At 41.9% G+C, this 23,936-nt stretch overlaps 1 protein-coding gene across 20 annotated transcripts in view; it reads left to right on the top strand.

The window, feature by feature from the left end:
* Positions 1 to 23,936, top strand: part of ADGRL3 (adhesion G protein-coupled receptor L3) — a 339,457-nt gene that overhangs the window by 277,404 nt on the left and 38,117 nt on the right. For 14 of the 20 annotated variants that reach the window (XR_008972358.1, XR_008972359.1, XM_057411078.1 and 11 more), the window contains 4 exons: positions 3,814 to 3,880; positions 5,262 to 5,353; positions 19,621 to 19,647; positions 22,928 to 23,096. Coding sequence is in view for 18 of the 20 variants with exons in the window: in XM_057411078.1 (XP_057267061.1) it covers positions 3,814 to 3,880; positions 5,262 to 5,353; positions 19,621 to 19,647; positions 22,928 to 23,096 (355 nt within the window). In the remaining 2 variants the exon portion in view is untranslated. The remainder of the gene's footprint in view (positions 1 to 3,813; positions 3,881 to 5,261; positions 5,354 to 19,620; positions 19,648 to 22,927; positions 23,097 to 23,936) is intronic. The other 6 variants (XM_057411072.1, XM_057411071.1, XM_057411067.1 and 3 more) reach the window with 1 other exon arrangement.

Raw genomic sequence — 23,936 nt, 5'->3', positions numbered from 1 at the left:
TCCATATTCCTGTACTGTCCTGGGATTCATCTCAGTGCCTCTTACAAATCTCAGAGGAAAGCATCTATGCTTTGAATGGCTCAATATATTTTAGAAAACATAGGTATATTCATCCACTGGTGATCAAATTCATCGTGACAGGAATCTCTTTATTGTTCCCCCCCCTCTGCCCTTTTGGTATGCTATAAAGCAGGATATACATGGTAAGCAATCCACCTGTCAGAAAGCAAAATGAAAGCCTGGTGAATGTGCACAGCGTCCAAGTCCATCAGCCAGCTGCCGACATTTTATGCATGTTAATGTCGCTTGGAAAATAGGTTCTAACAATATGGTCTGTCTTGGGTGGCTCCACTGAACTTGTTTTATTTTCAGTATTTGTGCTGCTTATTTGGAGGAGGAAGCATGAGCAATGTAGACCCTGGACTGCTTAAAGCAGAAACTATATTGCACCCTTGAAAGGCATCGTGCATACATATTCCATTACAGCACCCAGACAAGGAGGCTGCATAGCCATGTGAAACAAACTGCTGAGCTCCCATGAACAACATGATGTGTTTAGGGGTCTTCAAATTTTACGGTCCAATGGCAGCTAATGATTGTTTATTGGTTATATTTAATGCACACCAGGGATAGTTTAGTATTTGATTTCTCTTCATGCAGAAAATAGAGTAAACCCTTTGTAGCCTTTATTACTTGAGAAAAGCTTTAAGTGAATATGGCAACTTGTCACTGTGGAAGAGGAAATTAAAAAGTAGAGGAAAGCAGCACCACAGAGCTTGTTATGAGCACTGAATATGCTTTTCTCTTGGAATAAGCAATGGGGTTTTGAACAGCATTCCCTTCACCCACAGATTTCCAGATAATCCACTCTGCCCTGAAGCAGCTCGTTCGCTTAGTGGCAGCAGAGTCTAAACTTGTAATGTGGTAAGTCCATGTTCGTGGTGCAGCTGTGCATGGGGGGTCAGAAGTAACTCAGCCCGAGATTAGCAACTTTGGGAAGTGAGTTGCCTGATTGCTTCCTTGTTTTGAGAAGCTCATTTATTCAGCTCATTGTGCATGTGTTTTTTTGTCTTTTAAGGGAAGAAAAGCTCAGTGTGGCACTTGTCTGATTAGTAATTTACATCTCCTCAACACAATTGGTGAGATGCCTGTGTTTTGATGTTTTGGTCTTAGTTTGCATTTTTAATGAGGTATGATTTAAATGTGTTCAAAGTTGTCTCACTGATGACCACAAAACCCAGCTTTTTTAAGTCCTTCTGAGGACTAGAGGCAGCTTTCCTCTTAGTCACCTAAGACTCTCATAGACAGTTTTATGGGAAGGTGATTTTTCTATTCAAATAGAAATGACATCACATTCTTTAAAGTGTGCGGAGGGAGAAAAAAAAAAAAGGTTTTCTCCGTTTTTTTGCAAGCTCTACTTTTCCTTAGATGAAGCCATCTCTTGTTGGAAGGGGACCTTTTGCTCTGTGCCTGTCCCCTGCTTATTCTGAGGGCAGGACCTGGTTCCTCCAGTGTTTCCCATACACAGCATCCATCTCTTGCCCTGAATTGTGCTTTAAAACCAAAGAGATTTTTTAGGGGAATGGGGTGGAAAATTTTATCCATTTAGCTGTCTGAGAAGGAAACCAGTTGCTTCACTCTTCTTTTGCTCAGCCTAGCACAGCTTTTCCCTCATGCTGTATTTCAGTTTTCACTGATTTTCCCTGTATCCCAATCTATATGCATTCAGAAACAGCTGCATCAGATGTGACCATATGGCTGGCCGTCATGCTTCAAGGAGTAAAGAGTAGGTTTATGTCTTTCCTTTTCACTGGGCTTTCCAAGAGCTGGCTCACTCTTTGTGCTGAAGGAAAACCAAGTTTCTTGGCAATTAAAATACAGTCTGCTCCTGACACCTGTGGAAGTATGGGCACGGGATGTTTTGGAAGTTAAACTGGCAAAAAAGTTCAATTTATTTTAATTAAAAAACCACAAACAAACAAACAAACAAAACCCCACCTCTGAGTCCTCTCCCAAACATCAGCACTCTTATTATCAGTAGAAAAAAGTTGTGGGTCTGGGTATTCCCTGATTTGTAAGTGTCAACTGAGGCATAAGAACCCATTACACTTTTTTTTTTTTTTTTCCTATGGAATAAGGGAGGAATAAAATCTGAAATTCCATGTAATTGTGTGAACTGCTGCTATGCAGATGTCTTCTTTCAGGGGTGGAGGGAAGGACTTTTTACTGGGACTTTATTACCCTTGAAACCTCTATTCCTCTGTAAAATCTAGTTGCAATTGGGCAACTTTTCAGGTGTTATTATGGGTGATACACAGATGTCATGGTTGCATAAACCCTTTCCTGTAATAGATCAGACTCAAATAGCTTCTAGACACTCATGTGGTTCCAATACCAGTTTCATCTGAATCACCTTGAACTTCAGCAGCTGAAGAGGAAACAAGATTTCCCTGCAGTTGCTCTGAAAGCCTGTTTGCCTCTTGCATTAAGATTTTGATTCTGTTACATGATGATTTTGGACGAACAGCTGCAGAGGCAGTTCAGGACTGATGGTTGCGGAAGTGATGGCATTTTAATTTGTGACAAATAGTGGCACAACTATTATATATAGATTGATAGGTCTCCAACACTGATGAGACCTGAAATTTGTATGGTCAGGGAGGCAAGTGAGAAGCTTTCTCTACATTTTTTAGTTTATTCATATTTTGGCAGCTCCCAGTCAGAGAGGTTCCGGACATGTTTTATTCTCTCAGCAAGCTGATCTCTTCTGTGGGGCACAGACCATTCTGCCTTCTGCAAAGTCCATTGCAAGGGAAAAAAAAATACCAGCTCTTGCGCTAGAACTGACATTTGTGAGAGCTGCTATCTCTTCCACCATGATAAATTCATATATACAGGTCCTTTCTCTTGCCTAATTCTGAAATTCCATCTGATGTTTAGTATAAGAGTGGTTTTGTGCTTTCTCAGTCCTCTGTGTATAAATGGAGCTGTGATTTGCAGCACTGCAAACACGACAAGATATTATTATTTTAAACATCGTGCAAAAGTTTCTTGGAATTTATATTCGTCTGTCTTGTAACCAGTCACTTCCATTTTATCTTCCTGTCGCCTGCAATGAACTAGGAATGGAAATGTAATTTCCCAGGGGCCTTAAAAAATGTGGGGAGTATTAAATGCGGTTGAAATTAAGTGATTAATAATTTAGTTTTAGGCCATGAATCAACTTCATGTGATAGCGCAGACCATATGCAACCCTCGAAACATTAGTGGAAACAAAATGCTCCGGAGGTTCAGGGAAATAAAACGCTCTAAAGGGGAAGTTGCTGAACCTAATTAAACCTCAGCCTTCTGTTACCCAAATCGTGCTTCCTATTTCACCAAATTTGCTCTGATCTGCTTGCTCGAGAAATGCCATCTTGTTTGACAGTTGACAGACAGCTTGTGTTGCATCAGAGCTGGAGAGAAAAGAGGTGCATAAAGCAAAGAAGAAGCTCCATGGATCCTTATCAGACCTCTTCCTTAAAAATCCCCACAGTTCTAAGTATTTTTTTCTGACAGATGCAGAAAGCCTTTGCAGCCATGCCTTGTGCCATTTTCTCCCTGCTTCCTCCAGAGGTAATTATCTTATTCCATCAATAGCGCTGTCAGAAATTGGGCACATAATTCAGCATTTAAATGAACAAGCAATGTAATATTTCCTGTCTCCCACCGGTGTGTTTTGCTGCTCACATTCTTCTCTGTCACTCTCTCACTCTTGATGTATGTCCTGGGTGCAGTCCTTGAATGCTTTTTTTCCCCTGTGTTTCATTACAGATGTTGGCTCCGACTTGACACCTACTTCATTTGGAGCTTTATAGGACCAGCGACCTTGATAATTATGGTAAGAACTCCTAATTAACTACTCCATCTCTCAGGTCAAGAAATAAAACTTTTGCTGTCCTTTCACGCTTTATCTTTAATTTACACAGATTAATTTGAGAAAGGCATGTTCTTCTTTGACCCCACCTGGCACAAGCAATTAGACCCTCATTAGGAGAGGCTCTTGGCATTGCAAAATACTTGATCAAAATGGGCTGGGGAGCTTCAGAGCGGGCTTTTGCAGAGTTCTGTTTCTACTGCTGAGCACTTAGAATTGCCAAACTATTTTGATGTCCCTCGCTGCCCTGCTTTTGCATTCCAGAGCAAAGCTTTGTACTGAACATGCAATAATCTGGGTTTGGGGAAACGAAATATAACTGGAAGAGGGGTTTGATGGGGGTTTTTCCTTCCTGGCAGAAGTTGAAGCTCATCTAACTTCATTGTTAGCATATTGCTAGTATATCAGCTAACACAGCAACAAGGTAGACAACCCAACTTTAGAGGCAGCTGGAGTTTTCTTATACTTTAATCGTTGCAATATGGCTTAAATAAACCATCCTTTGTTTTGGATAGACTGCAGGTTGGCTAACACAGCAAACCAGGCACTCTCATGTCAATGCAGACATTGTCCTTGCTTCTTCTGCAACTGGGAGCTATTTCAGCAGCCCTTCACATAAGGGGGCGGTGTAGGGTGTGAGATGAGGGGTGCAATGCCACCAGCTGCAGCTGTTGGTTTTTTTTCCCCTTAAGCAATTCATTCATAAAAAGGTATCTTCCCTTTCTGATATGTCTCAAACCCTGGCCTGGGCTTTTGGGGGAACTCCTTTCCAAGAGCTAGCAGACTTGTTTAACATTGAGGCATTGAAACACTGTCGCATCTTTCACAGAACAAATCAAACTCTTTTTCCTTTTAATTTTTCAACTTTGCATTGTGCTAAGTATCTTCAAATATCATGATTTCCCTGCCCATCTTCCCTGTTACACCATATATTCACAGAAAAAGATGCTTTTGTGCTTCATTACCAGGGGGCTAGCTAAGCAAGATGCTTGAAATGACTTTTCACAACTGTCCATCTCTAAGACACAGAAAAATAGTTACAGCAAATATTTTTCATTGTCTGTAACATTGAAGCACTACAGTTGATGTTGGAACCAGCCTCGTATCAGTAGCATATGCAGCACCACAGCTTTCATAATGTTGTGGCATCACCAGTCCTGCAGTCTACAGGCCAGCTCACCTTATAAAATGCTCGGCAATTTTCTGTAATTCAGTTGCTATAAAACTGCAGTGAGAGCTAATTTCCTACAGCGATTCATCTGTTACAGAGAAGAAACTGACTTTCTCCCCATCATGTTGTGTCGTGTCATGTAACCAGTTTTTTTTCCTTTACCCCATATTGCAGCTTAATGTCATCTTCCTTGGGATTGCTCTCTATAAAATGTTTCATCATACTGCCATACTGAAACCCGAATCTGGATGTCTTGACAATATAAAGTAAGTTGGTGGGTTTTTTAATTTCTCTATTCCTGTTTCAGTCTTCTGCTGTTTATGCCCCTGTTCTTTTCTGAGGATCATACAGGGAACCAACTCTGCTGGCAGCAGTGATAACAGAAACAATATGTGTTTTTATGGTACTACAGAGTGTTTTTTAATAGGTACCAACAAGTGACTGATAATGAAGCACTGTTTTTATTGGGACTTGGCCACCAGTGGTGGCATTTTCCATTCAATTTTCCATGAAGGAAGCAAAGTTGTATTTGCTGTCCTTGAAGCAGGTAACCTCCTAGTCCCTCTGTGTAGAAGGAAATTTTGCCTGATAATTACTGGCTAATTATTTCAGTCTTTACAGGGAAGGTGTTGAAATTGTTGATCATTACTATTTCTCTGTGCTCTGAGGGTGGCAGCCTTACTTATTTTCTGTTTTGGCCCCTGACAGATTTAATGATCCAAATTCTCTCCAGAATCTGATTAGTTTCAACAGGTTGCTGGGAGTTTACCTGGGGGTGCCCACATCAGAGGATGTGCTTGCTAGGCAAGGCATGTATTGCCCTTGGACTTGCTAAATATCTGAGCTTGGGCATCTTACTGTGTAGCAAGCTACTTCATTATATTGATAGAATATTAGTCTCCACAGTGCCTGTTTATTCAAGTACCTCTGGCTTTAATTACTCACTTCAAAAATACAAGTGGGATTTCAGGTGCAACGCATGATAAGATGGGGAGCCTGCTAATTAATAAAACCATCTAATGAACTTCAGGAGGAGGAAATTGCTGGAAGTCAGTGCTTTACTTGCCCACCCAGGAAAGAGGAGTGTTGTACGACATGGTTGAAAGTTGGTTCTCCCTTCTCTTCCTTTTGAAGAGGCACAAGGGGAGCTTGCCTAACAAACAAGCTGTTGCAATGACTGAATTGCAGAATTGCAAGGCAGTTCTCAGCAAGGTTATTGTTCTTACAGCAGAGCTGCTCTCGCAGATGTGTCTTTAATTTAAATTACACCATCCCCCCTTAAAATTTACCCAGCAGGCAAAGAATGCAGTGCCACTGGCATGCCACAGCCTGCCATGGGCCTTTGGGTGAAAGTTTAGTTTCTTAATTGTAGCTACTTCTTCAAGGTTTGGGAGGAAAGGGAACCAGAGCCTGCACAAGCACAGGAGACCTCAGTGAGGTCAGGGAACTGCAGGGTGTTCGTTCGCCATGTTTGTCCCTGCCAAGGTTGTGGCCAGGCTGCTCTGCAGTGTGCCTCTGTTTCTCCTGCCATAAATAAGCTAATAGATGAAATTAGAGGAGCAGTTTCTCCTGGATGTCCAGTACTGATGCCAGCATGATAGTCTTTCATTTGGTCTTGGATGAGGTGTTAAAGAAATGGTACATTTAATAACACTTATTAATGTGACTACCCATCATGCATTAGTGTTATGGGATTCCTTGCTGAGAACAGCCTTTATAAGGTTACCCATCAAAATCTGTCTGGAAAGCTTTGCAGTATGACATTGAAATTAAAAAAAAAGGGGGGAAAATGTGTGACGATAACAACAAAGCCCACATAATTAAACACAGAAATAATAATTGCCTACAGTATAATCTTGCTTGCATTAATCTCTAGAATTGTTGTTTAAAATGCCAGGAATTTATACAGCTAGTTACATTAATTCTAATGTCATTGTGAAATAATTTATAGCTCCTTTGGCAGATGAGTGTCTATTTCTGATTTGACTTCATTAAAACATTTTGAAAACACAAGCAATTTAAATACTTCTAAGTATGTTGCTGATACCCTTCCAAATGTGTTGCTTCATTGCAAATGACTTTTTATGCTTGAAAAAGTATGAAAATTCTAATATAAACTCAGGAAGACCCCAAGCTCACCCTAGGAAGTTCCTCAAAGCAATAATTTCAGAAGGGACTTGACTGTAATTTCTGAGTACCTAAGCAGCCTAAATCTCTGTGTTGTCTCAGTATCAGTTATGCTTGAGCTAGGAGAAAGCGTAGATCTTTAATAGAGAAGGGAGCTTTGAGGGAGTTTTTCTAGGGATGTGAGGGGTTTGCAGTCTCTGGAAAACTCTTCGGTAAGATTGCAGTCGTCTTCTGGGTAGAATTGTAGTCTTGTTCTAGGTAAGATCTTGGTCTTCTTCCAAAGTCATTGGTTCTAACTCAGTTGCAAAATGTGAATGACGTTCAGCAGCTCTAGAATAAAAAGCCACAGACCACATTATTTCACAGGTGAACCGCAAGGTCCTTTTGAGCTTACCTCCATGGGTCTATACAGTTGGTGAAAAGACACCCAGGTCTGTTTCTCGAGACATGCACTGCCTTTGCTGGCTCTCAGCATGGCCCCAGAGCCTTGCATCTTGTCTTATCAGTTTATATTTAAAAGACTAAACCAAACCAAGGGCCTGCATTGCAGGGCCCCTTGGTGCCATCTGCATATGACAGTTTTACGGCAACAGAGAGCTGAATGGGAATTTGTTCTCCCAGTTAATTTCCTAGCACTGTTCTGTGTTAGGCTGTGGTGAAGCTCTCGCAACATAAATCCTGAGCCTGTTCAACAACAGCAAAATACTTGATTCCCTATGGCAACGTAAAAATAAAGACCATAAAATATTTTAATAGGCTGTTAATAAGCTCCCCTGCAATCTGGTGCTTGCCTATGTCACTTTAAAGGTTAGAAATACATTATGAAGTATAGAAAATAGAGAAACAAATAACTCCACTTAAATTAATGAACTTGATAAGGGATCAGGTGTCACCTGGGATACCTTTAATTACTGCACCAACAGAAAAGCCATTCAAAGGGCAGTGCCTGAACCAGATGCTGTGTGGCTGAAAGATTTGTATGCACTGTGCAAAGTTGTAAAAATAACTTCTCTAACCTTCAGGAACAGTCCCTGGTTACTGTGCCAGAATGGGAGAATCTGACATTCCATGATGGAGCACTGGTTAGCCAGGGGTTACTGAACAAGAGATTTGATGTTCTGGTACAGAGCTGGTTTATTCTTTACCCATATTAACTTGTCCAGCATAGCCCAGCACTTTCAAGCGGGAAGTAGGGTGGGTCCTTCCCCTTATGCCAAGAGCATCCTCCTTGTATGGCAGGTTGATATCGAGCCGATTCAGTGGCTTGCCTCCTGCTGACAGTGAGGTTCATGCTCTTGTCCTGATTTGAGACATGTGGACAGAAGATATGAGCTTATATACACGGGATATGTTGTTCAGAGATGCAAAAGTTTCTGTGCCTGCTGCTGATGCCAGGAGGGCAGACTAGCTCCCATTTCACAGCACGTACCATCACCAAAAGTAGCACACTTTTATCTAGGGCCCTGAAAAAGTTCAGTTTCTCTCCTTCCTTCAATACATTAAAAAAGAAATTTCAAGCATTCAGTCAGGGTGGGAATCTCTTCTGACTTTTAAATCCATCTTTAATATGAAGCTACACAGACAAGGATGCTGAAATGGCTGCCTCTTGAGTGGCGTGTGCCCATATTCCTCCCATAAACACCGGGCGGGAGGGGATTTTCCTTTGCAGCCTTTTCCAATGGCCATTTCCAGGTGCTTGACGTCCACTCTGGTCATTTCTCTTTCATCTCTTCATGCCTTGTTGGCAAACATAAGTAAGCAGAGGTGGGCAGTGAGGAACATTGTTTAGCCTTTAGTAGCTCTGCCCACATCACTTGTATCTCACTCATGGTCTAGGAGAGCGTAAGTGGGATGCAGAGGTTGCACAGAATTGTTCGTGAGCACAAACTGATTAACTGTCAACAAATGTAACTGAGAAGACATCTTTTTGGAGTATTGATTCCCCCAGCTCTTACAAGCTTGCAGGGAAGACAGATCTTTCAAGCCAGGGACTACACAAGCTTTTTGGATGGCAGAAGCCTGCTGTGCTGTTTGCATCTGTAGCCTGCAAGCTGGAGAGTATAGGCGTATCAATGTGATATTGATGCACTCTTGCTAGCAGATGGCTACTTGCAAGGACTCGTTACTAGCTGGAATACTTTAGAGCAGCTGTGAGACTGTTTTACCGGAGGTTGCTGCCATGTGGAGTGATTTTAGAAGCTGAGCAGCTCAGTCTCTCCTTCACGCTTTTCCATTGTGCTGGGTAGATGTTAGATGTGTGAAATGTCTCAGACTGTCTTAGACAGGACTACACTGAATCTTTTTTATATTCACATTCCTGTAGGAAGCCTTATGTGACAAAGGAAAATACATCTATATACGAATAGTCCAAAATAGTTCTTCAGTTTTCCATCCATCAACTCCTTTCTGGGTGGTCAGGCATGTACTGTGGCTGCTTGTCGTCCCTACACACCAGGTTTTCATCCTACCCATGCCAGATGCCGCAGCAAGACAAACCATCTACATGTTTCCAGATGCTTAGTCCCCATTCTCTGTGTAAAATGGAGGGTTTCAGATGAACCCCCTCCCCAAATGCCTTTGTGTGGTGTGACAGTGCGGTGCTTCTCTGCAGACATTCAAATACTGCTTGTTCATGCCATTGTGATGTTTTCAAAAGGAAAAAAAGAGGGACTAAACTTATCATAATCCAGGTGTGCTCTCCACCATGTCTGCTGAAGTCTGAGGTCCTGTCTTTGCTGTACGTTGTTATCATGCGCAATGTAGAATGCATTAGTTACTTACGTGGAAAACTGGTAGAAAGTTGGGTGGGTAGAGCACTTATTTGGTGAACAAAAGGCAAGTCTTACAAGCAGATTGAAAGGATCCATTAATGGGGCCGAGCAGCTGGTGTGCCTAAAGTTAGAAAAGGCATCTCCAAATGGCTGGAAGGCAGAGGGTGAAACCTGATTTCTCCTAGCAGAGACCAGAAGCCATCCTTTCTCTTCCTTACAGGGAGAACCATTCCTTTGAAGTTCCTGTGGGCACCCAAGTGCTGTCTGACTGTGGTGGGTTCTGTTAGCATTTCCCCCAGCCAGACCAGACTTCCTGACTTTCTTCTGCACTGCAGTATGTGGAAATGAGATTTTATTTTATTTACTTTGGAAGGGCAACATTTTGGCTGTGGCTGCCAACTACAGGTGTGAACCCAATAGAAAGAAGGCAGGAGGCAAAGGTCTCTGTCAGCTTGCTTCTCTTTTTATCCCATTTTACTACATTATTCTTTTAGCCAGGGTGCAGCTTGACTCATGCCACAAGCCACCTGGATGCTCTTCAGAAAGCACAACTCTTGGGGACCTCTTCAGAAAGGAGCATGTTGGGCTGTAGTCTGAGTTTTGTTGGAATAGCTCATCCAGTGCAGTAGAAACCCACTGGAAAGTCATCTTGGAAATCTAATTTTCTTTCTTTCAGAAAGGAAGACCAAGAGTCTTAGCTGGGAGCAGCTTTTGTTGCTAAAGAGGCACTCTTTGGCATTAATCACTGTTGCAGCTTTCTTCCCTCCTGTAGAAATATGCTCCCATGCCATCTTCTACAACAATAGAATAAGCACTATATCAAAAACCTGAAATTCCCTGGAAAAAACGTATTTATTTCAAACACACGGGAGAAAACATGTTTAAGTGTTGTGGTCAGAGTCATAAGAACACACACTGAAATCCCATTAATGGGGATGATGCAGAAATGTCCTGCACTGCGGCCTTCATAAATCAATCCCGAGATGACCAAAATGAGCCTTCCTCAGCTTGCTGGCTGCTACTTACAAATGGTCCCTTCTTGCTGGGACCTGCAAAAGGTCTGGGGCTAAAGGCACATGGCCTTGATTTAATGGATAAATTAAAAAGTATATGTTCTCTCAAGTTTCTGACTTGAAACAAAGCTTACACCATTCTCCTTTAATTTTTACGTTTGGTTTGGTTTTTTTTTTTTCCATAGGAGTCTCTTGCTCACAGGCTTACAGAAATAAATCTGAGAATGTGCAACCTAAGAGCCAAAAGTTGGAGCCAAATGCAAAGACTTAACTTTAATTATTACTATATAAAATCTCACAAAGCCCAGTCCGGGCTCTTCTAGGGAGTGTGACCTAGGCTGGGGAAAGCAAGGGGCAAGGAGGATCAGGCCCAAAACTGAGAAACCCTTTTTGAAACTATGCGTCCTTTGCAAACCATTGCCATATCCCACTCTTCCCATATGTTGTATGGGTGTAAGTGATTATCTGCTCATTTTCTTGCTTCAACATACGTATTTTATTTAAAGAGACGTGACTAATCCCAGCCCCCAGATAAGCTTGTTGTTTCAGTCCTGTGGGTTTCTTAAGTCATAAAAAAGCCTTCAAAGTTAGGTAGAAAATTGAAAACAAAGGTTAAATAGAACTTCCAAAAATCATCTGCGGAAATGCTTAAATTAAATCCTTGATTGAACACAGCAGTATTGTGCTGGCAGGAACAGAGGTTTACCAGTCTACTTTTATTTACTCAGCTGATTGAAATGCCGAAAAAGTAAACATCCTAGGTTTGGAGCAGTGAAGAACGAGTTAGGCTTTGGAAAATGCAAGATTTCTTCTCTTTTGGTAGGAAAATCTTACATTACCAATGGGGAACAATAATTTGTAACAGGTATCCTTTTACTAAAGGAAGATTAATTTGTGCTTTATTATAGTCATTTTAGAAACAAGTGAAAGTAGGGAGACAATAAGGATTATTTCATCTTTTTCTGGTGGGATTTCAACTCATCTGTTGGTTTCCAGATTTTTTTTTTTTGCTTAAGCATAAGACACTGCAACTTTAAAATAGTTTGTGATGCCAGAGGGTCTGGAATTGAGTATTTCATTGGGTTCACCCTGGGGACTTGACTTGCAGAACAGCAGCACTTTAATCTTCATTACTTCTGGGTTTGCAGCTGCTTGGGAGTGCACAGCAAGGACATGATAAAATGAAGGGGTCCAGTTCTTGAAGCATGTCCAGTGCAGCATCTTGGTGCAGAAGGCCCAATCCTGGCCTTCTACTTTCTCAGGTCCTGGTGAAGTAAAGGCAGACTCCTTCTTCAGAGCAGCAAGCAGGGAGAGGAGGTGCACCCATGCAGCTTTGTGTGTATTGGCAAGAGAGATGTAAAGGATGAGGTACAAAGGGTTTGAAACAAAAGCTAGTGAATGCAAACACTTACAGGAGCCACACTGAACCTCTGTTAAACATTACCTTAAATCCTGACTGGCCATTACTTATAATGTTAAATAAAATAGCAGTGCCTGTAAAGAATGAGCTTTCTGTTAAGATTTTCTTACAGCCTTACTAACAAAATAGAAAGACTGAGTGGGCTGTTCAAGAATAAGGTGTTGAAATTCTCTCCTTCCCCACCAGCTGTGTTATATGCAGTGTTTTTTTGACTCCCCTGGCTTCTGGGAACAGCAGATCCAGGAATGCCTTTTGGAGAGGAATCATCCCTGGATTCCCTTTTCAGGAAAGGACAATCTCATCCTAGGGAAGAGAAAGAGAGGCCAAGACAGCAGGTTAGCCATTTAGCTGGGTCTGGATAAATTTCTAAATTTAGCCAGGTTTGGATAAGAAATTGTGTGTTTTATTGCTGCTTGGGACATGAAGGCAGTGTGTTCTCTGTCACCAGAAAATTTGACAGGAGTGTTTTGCAACAATGACCAATAATCTGGGCACTTCTGAAAGTGAGGCATAGCTTTTTCTATCCCTTGGAAAACCTCCCCCTGTGCAAAGTTCAAATGTTACCCATGGAGTACTGAGCTGGGCATTAGAAACTGCCTGCCTCACTTTCCTTGTACGGGAGCTCAGGCTGTGATCTTTGTGATTTATACGACCTTGAGAGTACTATGCCTTCACAAGCCTGATGGTCAGCTTAGCACCTCCCTAGATCCTGTGTAAGAAAGTGTCATGCTTCCTAGTCCTTGGGTAGCTTGCCACTGCTCCTGTGTAGCCTTCATCTGCATCTCTGCATGAACAAACTTTGAACAGGAAGCCTAAAACATACCCAGAAAAATCACCTGGAATTGGCACAAAATGACTTACATGCTTCCTACCAAGAAAAGATATGGCACATTTATATTTTGCCAGAGTGCAGTCTGTAAGCATCTCTGAGGCAGAAACCCTCCCGATGCTGCAAAAACATCTGAGATAGCACTTCTTTCTGGGTGCCTTTTTCACCCAGTGATGTTGACAGCAGTACCCAATTTTGTTCGTTGTAATCTGCTGCTCTTTGAATTTTTCACAGAAGGGTTTGGTTAATATCTGTTTTGGCTTTGGATTTTGCTTGTTTATCTATGGGGTTTGTGATGACTGTGGTAATGTTGAATGGTGATTATAAAGCAGTAATCTTCCCACTGACAGGTGTCATCCTTTCTGAATTAAAAAAAAAACAACAACTATCAATCAGCCGTTATTGCTTTGAGAGAGTATCCTGGAAGATATTAAATACCTAAGGTCTTCCTGTGATCCCATAAATCATTATTATTGTTTTAAAAGGCCATACATTTAAAGTATTTTGCCAATAAGCCCTGCTGGTGCTATTGGGATAGCACAAATGTGACTAAAGATTTTCCTGACTCTGTATCATGTGGAAACAGACTGATGTGGTTACACATCAGTGTGGCTTGAATAATCATGCCATGCCTTTGCAAAGTTAGGAGGAATGAAATAGAGTAAGTAATTCTGAGTGCAATTATTTACTTACAGAAAATGGGATGAGCTTAAAAGAATTGCTCTTTCCAATTTCAGTAATTAAGAACAAATCTCAAAAAAAAGCAGGCCAAAACTTCCCTGGATGACTTGAGGGGGATTGCCTTTGGCAGAAAAAAATCAGGCATAGGTTGCCCCAAATCCTGGGCTTGGGCATCACATAGGGCCAAGGAAGGTTTGGCCTCATTTATCTGAATAAAATTTTCAGAGCTACTGGTGGAATTCAAAAGTGGCTTTCAGTCTATAAAGTTTCCCTTATGCTAGAGGTAGGACGCCAGCTGAGACATGCAAAGTCAGGGGTTTCTTCTTGCAAATGAAGCTGTGACAGGCCTGCTGCCTCCCACAGTGGTTACAGAGGTCTCCAGGGGACTGGTCACCTCCTGTCAAAGATGGTGCGGGTCAGAACTTAAGACTTGGAAAGGATAGCTTGAAGAGGTGCAGGATAAATACTAGCAGCCTAAGGAAGACTATTAGGAATACATTTGGCTTCATGCCATCAAGGTGGTAACTTTGTCACAAAATGAGAAGGCAAAATCCCTTAAGCACTCCTTTATTGCTTACAATTGATTTTTCTCACCATGAAGATGCTCCTTCACTAATTAGCGATGAACTCGTTTGCTTTATGAGGGGAGTGCTGGACTTTCCAACTCCTTCCTGTAGATTTTCAGCAGTTCAATAAATCAATCTTTTCTAATCCTGGAAATTAAAAAAAAAAAAAAGGGAAAAGAAAACAAACATCCGTGCTGCCTTATATTGGCAGGCAGCGGGGAGACACAATAGCACGCTTTATTTTGTCTCTCTCTTGTGCTTGCGTGCAGGAAATGTCTGTCTCTCAGCTTTATTTGTGCCATATTAAAATGAATTCCATGGGTCTTTCCAAATGCTTTCTAGGGGGCACATCATCCATCTATTTTTATTTGGGTTTCATCACCTGTAACATCTACTAAAGGTCCTGTGTACTCAGTTTGGCATTTTTGCTTACTAGCTAAACTGTGCTATTTTGGGGCCTGAGCACTAAGTTCATGTGCTTACTTGAGCCTTTTCTTGCTGCTGGAGGGATGGGAAAATACTTTTAGTTGTCAAAAGAATGATAAATTCAAGTTAGATAAAGTTAAACCATAAAAGGTTGAATAAAATGATAACTCCTGAAGTTGATTAGCTATGAAGAGTTTTACTAAAGGCCTAGTTTTACTCTGAAATGTGGCTCAAAACCCACACTTTTTTAAATATAAAAAAAGCCAAAGAACCCTCTTTTCAAAATGTAAGGCTACCAGACAGTATTCTTTTTAAATGAGACCTGAATAGCTGCTTTTTGATAACAGGCTTTCTTTGTTCAGCAGCATTTTAGGACCGATCTGTGTGTAAAGGTGAATTCTTGCCTTAAATTCACCTTAAATTTCAACTTTTCCGGCCGAAGGAAAAAAAAAAAAGAAAGAAGGCTTTAGCAACCCAGGATATTGCTGATCTACATACATGGAAGTAGTTTGCACCATGTAAATTCTGGCAATTTGGCTGCCTTGTTTCAAAAAGGCACATGTTGTGGTTTTAAAAGAATAGGCAGCATGAAAGGAGTTCATGAGCTTAGGGTGCATTGGATTTGAAGTTCCCTAAGCATCTAAATAAGGTCAGAGGGTAATGTTAACAAATTTTAAAAATGTATTGGTCTGGAAATGTCACAGGAATATAGAAGGTAATACGAACGATGCTTTCTCATCACTGAAGGAGAAAGTACTCTGGGAAATTGAAAGACATCTAAAATAAGATTTTGAAATAGTTTTACATGATGTGTAATTAACCTTAAGAAGTCTTTGCCCCAAGGTAAAGTCAGGGCTTTTTTAAGATTAGAAAATGAATTAGGTATTTATATGGATTGGTAGACCATTCACTATTCATCATCTGGGCTCTGAAGAAACACAAGGGAGGTGAGGTAACATTTTGCCGGTTAAAGGAATAATGCAACCACATTAAAAAGACGGGCTTTTTAACTTCAGGTATTTGAAAGCGGAGCCCTCACCGAAGCCATCATTCAGATTTCCTCAGCAGACAGTAGAGAACGGAATTTCTTCAGGGAATGGCGAAGCCTCAGCTACCTTAAATACCTGTTCTTTTAGGGAATAAATTGCTCTTTGAGGGTACCAGACTCACATTAACTATGGAGGGATCACAGTCATGTAGTTTAAATTCAATGGGCTGTATCCCTTACTGTTAGGAATTGGAAAAATATATCCACATCTGGAGAAAGCACTTCAGATGTAGCATCTCAAGCTGTGCTAGACTAGATTTTCCAAAGATTTCTGCTTCAACCACTCGTGAATATAATCTCAGTTTTCCAGTTAGTAGCTCTATTTTCCTGTGAGCTAAGGCTCTTCCAAGGCTTTTCTCTTGTCTAAGTGATGTTTTTTTTTATGTATTACAGAGAATGACACAGTATTACTGTAGCACTGATAGGTTTCACAGACTTTACAAGGGGAAGGAAAACCCCATTCTGAATAATTTTTGTCAGGCACGAATTGCGTGGCTAGCACAAGAGTTAAGCTTCTTACAACACTTGAGTTGTTAAAATGAAAAGGAATGATCTGTATTTCATGAGGGATATAAAAGACTATGTCCTACTGGCCCTATATGTAAGGTTTTGAAGTGTTTGGGAGTTAGGCATCTTTGAAAATCTCACTTCATAGGCACCTGCTTGTTTGGTTGGTGGGTCCTATGCACATCCAGGTTGAAAAGGGGGTAAAAACTGCACTGGTCTTTTTGACGGTTTTCTCATGAGCTTCTTTGAAGTGTTAGCCTCAAGCTAAAAGGTAATCCGAGTTTGCCAATTTTACATTTTGTCTGTAGAAAGATGAAACAGAGCCTTCAGCTGCCTTGAAGAAAGGCTATTACAGATCACTGAAAAACTTTCTGAGAGCCTGGATAGCAGCTACAGAGTAAAAAATTTCCCTAATTCTCTCTTTTTATAAGCTACCACTGGTGACATTTCAACAGTAAAGTCTTCACCATAAAATCTCAGTGCCTGTGAACACAGTAATAGAAATTCATGTCCTGCTCCTGCCCACATTGCTGAGCTGAGAACTCCAGACTGTCTCATGTCTTCGTTTAATTTTGTTGCATCCTGAGGGAGCTGCTGGTCCTGCAGTGCTAGATGTGCCGGAAGCATAACGGGAGCTTGCCCTGGTGATCTTGCAGGCTGAGTGGATGAGAGGGCAAAGAGAAGAAGAGCGATTTGACCAGCATCATGCTACACAGCTGTGGTGGGCTGGAGGTCCCTGCTAGTGCAGCTACGTGGGATACCAACGGCTTTCTGTGTTCATGGTGGCTCCCCAGATACACTGTAGATGTCGAGGTTACAATGCCTTAGCCTGTGTTTTGATAAGCCAAAGGATCTAAGCTTTCCTTGCTGTGTCTTGGAAGCAGGAACTCAGTAGAGCCAGCTGCTCTCTACACTTGCTTCCTCTTTCCTTCCTAATGCTGATGTGCTTTGCATTTGTGTTACTGCCGTTGAGTGCCCTAGGGTAGCTCAGATGTCCTCATGTGGCTAGCAGATGTGGCACAAGATCTAAGGCAAGCAGCTGTCATGTGGCAGCTGATAACCAGGGGATATCCCTGCAGCGGTGGCAGCCAGGGAAGTTGAAGGGATGCTGAAGAGGAGCTGCAGGGAGCTGTTAGTGGCGGGAGGGGGAAAAAGAGGAAGAGAGAAGGGGGTGGAGGCAGGGAGGACTATGGCCCAAGGATGTTGTAGGTGCTCAAGCTGAGATTATAGAATCATATAATAGTTTATATTGGATTGGAAGGAACCTTTAAAGGTCATCTAGTCCAGCCCCCCTACAATGAGCAGGGACATCTTCAACCTAATTAGGTTCGTCAGAGACACATACAGCTTGACCTTGAATGCCTCCAGGGATGGCTCATCCACCACCTCTCTGGGCAGCCTGTGTCAGTGTTTCACCACCCTCATTGTAAAAAATTTCTTCTCCACGTCCAGCCTGAATCTTCCCTCTTTTAGTTTAGCAGTATTACACCTCATCTTATTACAACAGGCCCTGCTAAAAAGTTTCTCCCGTCTTTCTTATAGGCCCTTTTTAATAAGAACTGAAAGGCTGCAGTAAGGTGTCCCTGGAGTCTTCTTCAGGCTGAGAAGACCAACTCTCTCAGCTTTTCCCCATAGGAGAGGTATTCCAGCCCTCTGATGATTTATGTGGCCATCCTCTGGACCCTCTCCAACATGTGCATGTCTTTCCTGTACTGAGGACTCCAGTACTGCAGGTGGGGTCTCACCAGAGCATAGTAGAGGGGCAGAATCACCTCCCTCAACCTGCTGGCCACACTCCTTTGGATGCAGCCCAACATGTGATTGGCCTTCTGGGCTGCAAGTTCACATTGCCAGCTCATGTCCAATCTTTCTCCACCAGTACCCCCAAGTCCTTCTCCTCAGGGGTACTCTCAACTTCTTCATCCCCAGCCTGTATTGATACCAGGGGTTGTCCCAATGCAAGTCCAGGACCTTGCACTTGGCCCTGTTGAATTTCAGCATAAGGTTTGCATGGGCCCATTTCTTGAGCCTGTCCAAGTCACTTGGGCTGGCATCCCTTCCTTCCGGCGTGTCAGCTGCACCACTCAGCTTTGTGTCATTTGCAAACTTGCTGATGGCACACTCAGTCTTGCTGTCTATATCATTGATGAAGATATTAAACAGTACTGGCCCAGTATGGACCCCTGAGAGATGCACTTGTCTCTGGTGTCCACCCAGATACTGAGCCACTGACCACTATCCTCAGATAGCGCTGCTTATTTGTGAGTGATGTGGGGATGGCTACCTTGTCCCCCATGGTCTGTCTTCTACTTGTATCTTGCTGCTCAGGGTGAGGTCAGGGCAAGTGTTACGAGCGTGGCCAAATCCAATGCATTTGACAACTGTTCCCTCCCTTTCCTAAAGACCCACTGTGACCATGCCAGGGGTCAAGATGGGACTTTTTGTGCAAAAAGTGCAAAGCATATTTTGAGTGGTTCATCATGGCTGCTTCTTCACTGCAGCAGGCTGCTTTGCACTGTTGCTTGGCAGAGTCCTTTCTTTGTCCTTCCCTGTGAAATGGGAGTAAATAGACTAATGCTTTCTGTCACCCAGGGCTTTAGAAGATCCTAATGCCGTTATCTCAAAAAGAAGGTAATGCTGCAGTCTGGCTCAGGAGTTAGTAACTTGGGAGTTACACTTAAGAAAAAGTAAGCAGCAATAAAGAGGTTTCTGTGATACACTACAGCAGCACAGGTGGAGAGTGCTGGAGGCATGGTGAAGTTTTGCTACCTGAATGCGTGAAAGCCTTCTGTGGTGTCTATGTTGGAATTTCAAACTTCATCTTCTCCAGAGATACCCATAGTTTTTAAAACAGATTTCAAAGTCAGTTGTCAGTTGCGTGATCAGAACCATGAGGGGTAGCTGCAGCTTGCAGCTAATGATGCTTGTTTCTGTGTATGAAGCCAGTGTCCATGGTCATGTTTCAATTCCCTGGGGCAGCAAGCCAGGCTGGCTGGTTTGTACCAGGGGCACTTGATGACAGTCTGCCTTTGTTTTTGGTGATGGCTGGTGGGAGAAGGGAGGGGAACTAGCAGTAAGCTATATTCTCTATGTCGTTATATTTCTAATGTTGGTGTTCTTGTCTTTATGTCTATGCATTCTTTAGCTATGAGGATAACAGACCCTTCATCAAGTAAGAATGACCTGAATGGCTGATAAATTTCATTTATCAGTGTGGTCTCATGAACCAGCTGTCAGATCAATATTGAAAAATCATTAAAGCTTCTGTCATTCGCATTTGAGGCAGAAGAGCAAACTGTGCAGGAAATACAGGGAAACTGGTCAGGCATACAGCTAACATGCAGAGTAAATGTGCTGCATGTGTATTGCCAACCAGTTGTCACCTTATTGGCTTTATATTCTTTGATTGGACATAAACTCAAGGTGAATGTTCCCAAGTTAATCCTGTGTAGTACAGACTTGTTATACCAATACCAACCCTCTGGTCCACTGTGCTCTTGTTACTGAGAGTGCTTTATAGTAACATAAATACATAAGTAAATTTCCAGAAAGGTACATGACATGGATGGTAATCCCCATGATTCCAATTCTAGTTAACGGGAGCACTGCAAGTAAATCTTATTCTGTGCATTGGAGACTCTGTCTGCACTTATTGGGAGTACCTAATTGTCCCTAATTGTAAATCTCTGATTTTCAATTACACCAAAATATGGATGGTTTTGTTTCTTTATTGCTATAAAATTGCACTACAGGAAAGAAAAACTATGAAAAGCAACAGCAAGTCTGTACAAAGAACAAAACAAAAACCACAAGTTGCACCAATAAAAACTGAGAAGAAAGCCAAAAATGCCTAGAAATTACGCACCTTAGGGCATCCATGTTTTTTCTCCTGCAATCAAAAAGTAATGCACAGTAGCACAAATAAAAGCAAATCAACTTTGCAGTAGACTTTCAGTTTGTTCTTCTGGTGAAGAGTCCTTTGTGTTCATTCTTGCGGCACCATTCCCATGTTCTCTTTCATCGCTTGGTTCTTTTCATTTCTGCGGATACGGGATGGAGCTATTCATAGTAATCTCCATGCCCTCTTTATCTCCAGGTCTTGTTTTCTGAAGCACAACACTGTAACGCGTGCAGTTTGCACTGCTGAGGGTCTTCAAACCCACAGATACCTTTCCATCACTGAAGGTAGCATATTTCCACTAAATAACTGTTTCACTCCTGCACACCTCTGCAGCCAAAGGTTCTTTAATCAGGTTCAAGAACTGGCTGTGCTTCAGAGCAGAATAGTTTTCTGATATTCTGGGGGTCCTTTTGAAAAGGCTCTAAAAGCAAGGGGAGTTTAAAAAAAAAATGTTTTTCACTTAATTTGTTGTTCTTTTTTAGGCGTAAAATATTGTATATTTTAAATTGGTGTGCAATTAAGATGATAATGTGCTCTCACTGATGGTGGGATCTTGGGGAAAAAATATAACAAGCAGCTAAAGTTGTGTACTTTAACTAGTGGCTACTTTTCTAAAGGGTTTTGAAAGTGCATTTTTAGTTTGCCTCATGCTAAATATTTATTAGCGGGATTGACTGGAAATGCTTCAGAGGAGCGGTTCTGGTCTGCTAGCTACATAATAGTGATTTTTAAATGGTTACCTTAGGGAGCTCTTCTGGTTGTGTAGTTAAATAACCTATGTTTTATAAACTTCAGTGAAGACTTAATGCTGTATTTTCATTCTGATACCTTAAAAAAAAAAAAAAATCCAGACCAAAAAAAAAAGCACAAAACAACATAAATGCAACATTGGTGTGCTTCTGTTTGTGGCAAGCCTTGCTAAAAGGACAAGGATTCAAGGCTGCAGCTGCCATGGAGTCCCCATAGTGGAGCCTGACCTCTGCAGGACTTACTTTTCCCTTAAGCTGCTACTGCTTCATCTTTCTTCCCCTCGCTCCATGCTCTGCTTAGCAGATGGAAGCCCAAATATGCCATAACCCTGGACAAGTTTCTTCAAGGCTGAAGTGGCTTGGAAATAAATGTAGGTAGGTCCTTGTTCCTATGAGCCCTCCTGCAGCACCTCATGCTGCTGTGGGATGGACAAGGAGGGAGAGGTGCTGACTGGCTGCAGGCTCGTCTGCTTTGGGGAACCAAAGAATTAAACAGAGTTAAACAGTGAGGAAGTGGTGCAAAGATTGGATATAGTTGTATTCCTTTTTATGTTGCACCTAACATTACCAGGGGAAGACAAGAAAATCAAGGCCTTAAGGGAAAGGGTAAAGGGATGCTCATGGTGCTGCTTGCTGCGCGCTTCCCGCTGTGCTTCCCAGCTAGAAGCTGATTTCCTCCCCTGTGCAGCAGCAGTTCCTTTAAAGTTATAGGTAATGTAGCGTGTGGAAACTAGGGAGATGGCTAGAAGAATGACCCAGTTCCTTCCCTGCTTGTCACACTTCATCTCATGCCCTGGTATTGGAAGATCCATTTGTGAGATGTTAATTTAGCAGATGAGTTATTTAGCAGAGTAGCATGGGATACTTCTCCTGCCATCCTGGAAGATCTTCCAGCTTTCCTGAAAGTGCACAGCCATCCCATGCCCCCAGCACTGTTACTCCAACCAGAAAGTTCCTGAAAGAAAGAAAGTAGAAATTGCAGGCTACCCATGTTCGCTTGAACAACTTTTGGGGCCAAGTAGTGGCGGCACCCCTACTCCCTCATTCCTTCTGGGGTGGAGCAAGAGATAATGTTAGTTTTGCAACTGATGTGAAGAAGGATTGCCTTTCTTTTTCTCTGAGCAGAAGTGTGGTAGCAGCTACTGTTTTAGCAAATGTGGTGTGCGAGTGCCTAGATGTGTATATATATTTCCCCTCATCACAGGGTGGAAGAAGTGTGAAGCAGCATCACACAGAGCCTCCTTGTGCAGAGCCGATCTGGCAAGTGGTGAGGGCTTGCCCACCTGCTTGTAGTTGTTTATCTGGCTTAAAGGCATATGGGAGACTAGCTAAAATGCAGCAATACGTGTGTCTTGGTGTTAAGCATAAAGAAGCTAATCCAGCTGGCATTCCTGCCCCAGTGAAACCAGTGGACACTAAAAAAGTGACATTTAGAGTTGTTTTGGTTGGTTTATTTTCTTTTCCTGCCATTTGCAGAAATAGCATCTACATGTCATTTACATACACACTGCTTTTGCATTTAAAAAGGCAGGGGATGGGGGAAGAATAGAAACATTGTGGTTACAAATATGCTTTGGTTATGATAAATATCTATGCTCATAACACTTCCATTTCTGTATATTTCTCCAAGCTTGAAGATTTGTAAACTGTATCCAGCTTGAAGACAAAATTCACTACATTTTAATGTGCTCTTTGCTTTTTGCTAAAACCGTGGGCAAAGTCTTCCTGCCTGTAGACATGTGCCTTCTTTTGTAGATGAAAAACCAAACACTTTCTTTTCTTTTTCTTGTTTTTCCTAACAGGTCCTGGGTTATAGGTGCCATAGCCCTGCTCTGCCTATTAGGACTCACCTGGGCATTTGGACTCATGTATATTAATGAAAGCACAGTCATCATGGCGTATCTCTTCACCATATTCAATTCTCTGCAGGGAATGTTTATATTCATTTTCCATTGTGTCCTCCAGAAAAAGGTAAGACAGTTCCCAGCAGCAGAAGAGGTGGTAATGGGGTGTTTTTGTTGCCTAACAACCACAGTGTAACATCATCCGTGTGCCCTGAATTCATCTTACACAGATTTATCTCCATATATTTAATAAGCGTGGTATTTAGACTGGAAACCAGCAAGATGCAAGGGAATGAAGTGATAACAAAGATATGTGGCAGTGGTATTTCAGCAGCCTGGGCATTGGCGATGAGCAAGGGAAAAGGCAGCTGACAATTTGTAGGGCTTTACAGTAGCAAACCCGTATAAGGGCTTTACCTGCTATAAGCCAGATTTCCTCTCCCATATTCTAATTTGAGATGGGAGCACTCCACAAGCATCCGGAAAATCCTCATGTGGCTGAGTGCTCACAGCAAAATGGAGCTTTACGTCCTCATTTTCATCCCTGTGGGAAATCACTCTTCTCTACAGCAGCATATATGGGCTGATAGTATGTAACAGGGGCTGCTTCTACCACTTTTGTAAGAACTGAAGGACCTGTGCTCTGCAAGAGCTTTTTTATTACTTGGTCCTAATGTGAACTTTTGGAAATCTTCCTCAAAGCAAGCACAGTAAGTGCTTCTTTGTGGAACTTGAAGTATGCCCCAATTAACATTTGCAAGATAATAGTGGAGTAAATTAGTTAAACTCTGGGGTAAAAAAATAAAAATAAAATCTGTGTATATGCACATCAAACTTACAGTCTCTGACAATCAGTAATTAATATTTTTAAGAACCATTTTATTCTTCACTAAAATTAGGCAATACAGAGCTCTTCAGTTCTGTGCATATCTGCTGATAATTTTTTATGTACATCTTTGTTTTAAAG

This window comes from Pezoporus wallicus, unplaced genomic scaffold, assembly GCF_028554395.1.
Source record: "Pezoporus wallicus isolate ANWC-B61680 ecotype Strahan unplaced genomic scaffold, APGP_CSIRO_Pwel_v1 contig_2439, whole genome shotgun sequence".
In the NCBI taxonomy this organism is placed as follows: Eukaryota; Metazoa; Chordata; class Aves; order Psittaciformes; family Psittacidae; genus Pezoporus; species Pezoporus wallicus.
The sequence above is the reverse complement of the archived record's forward strand: the minus strand, read 5'-3'. Positions and strand labels throughout refer to the sequence as shown.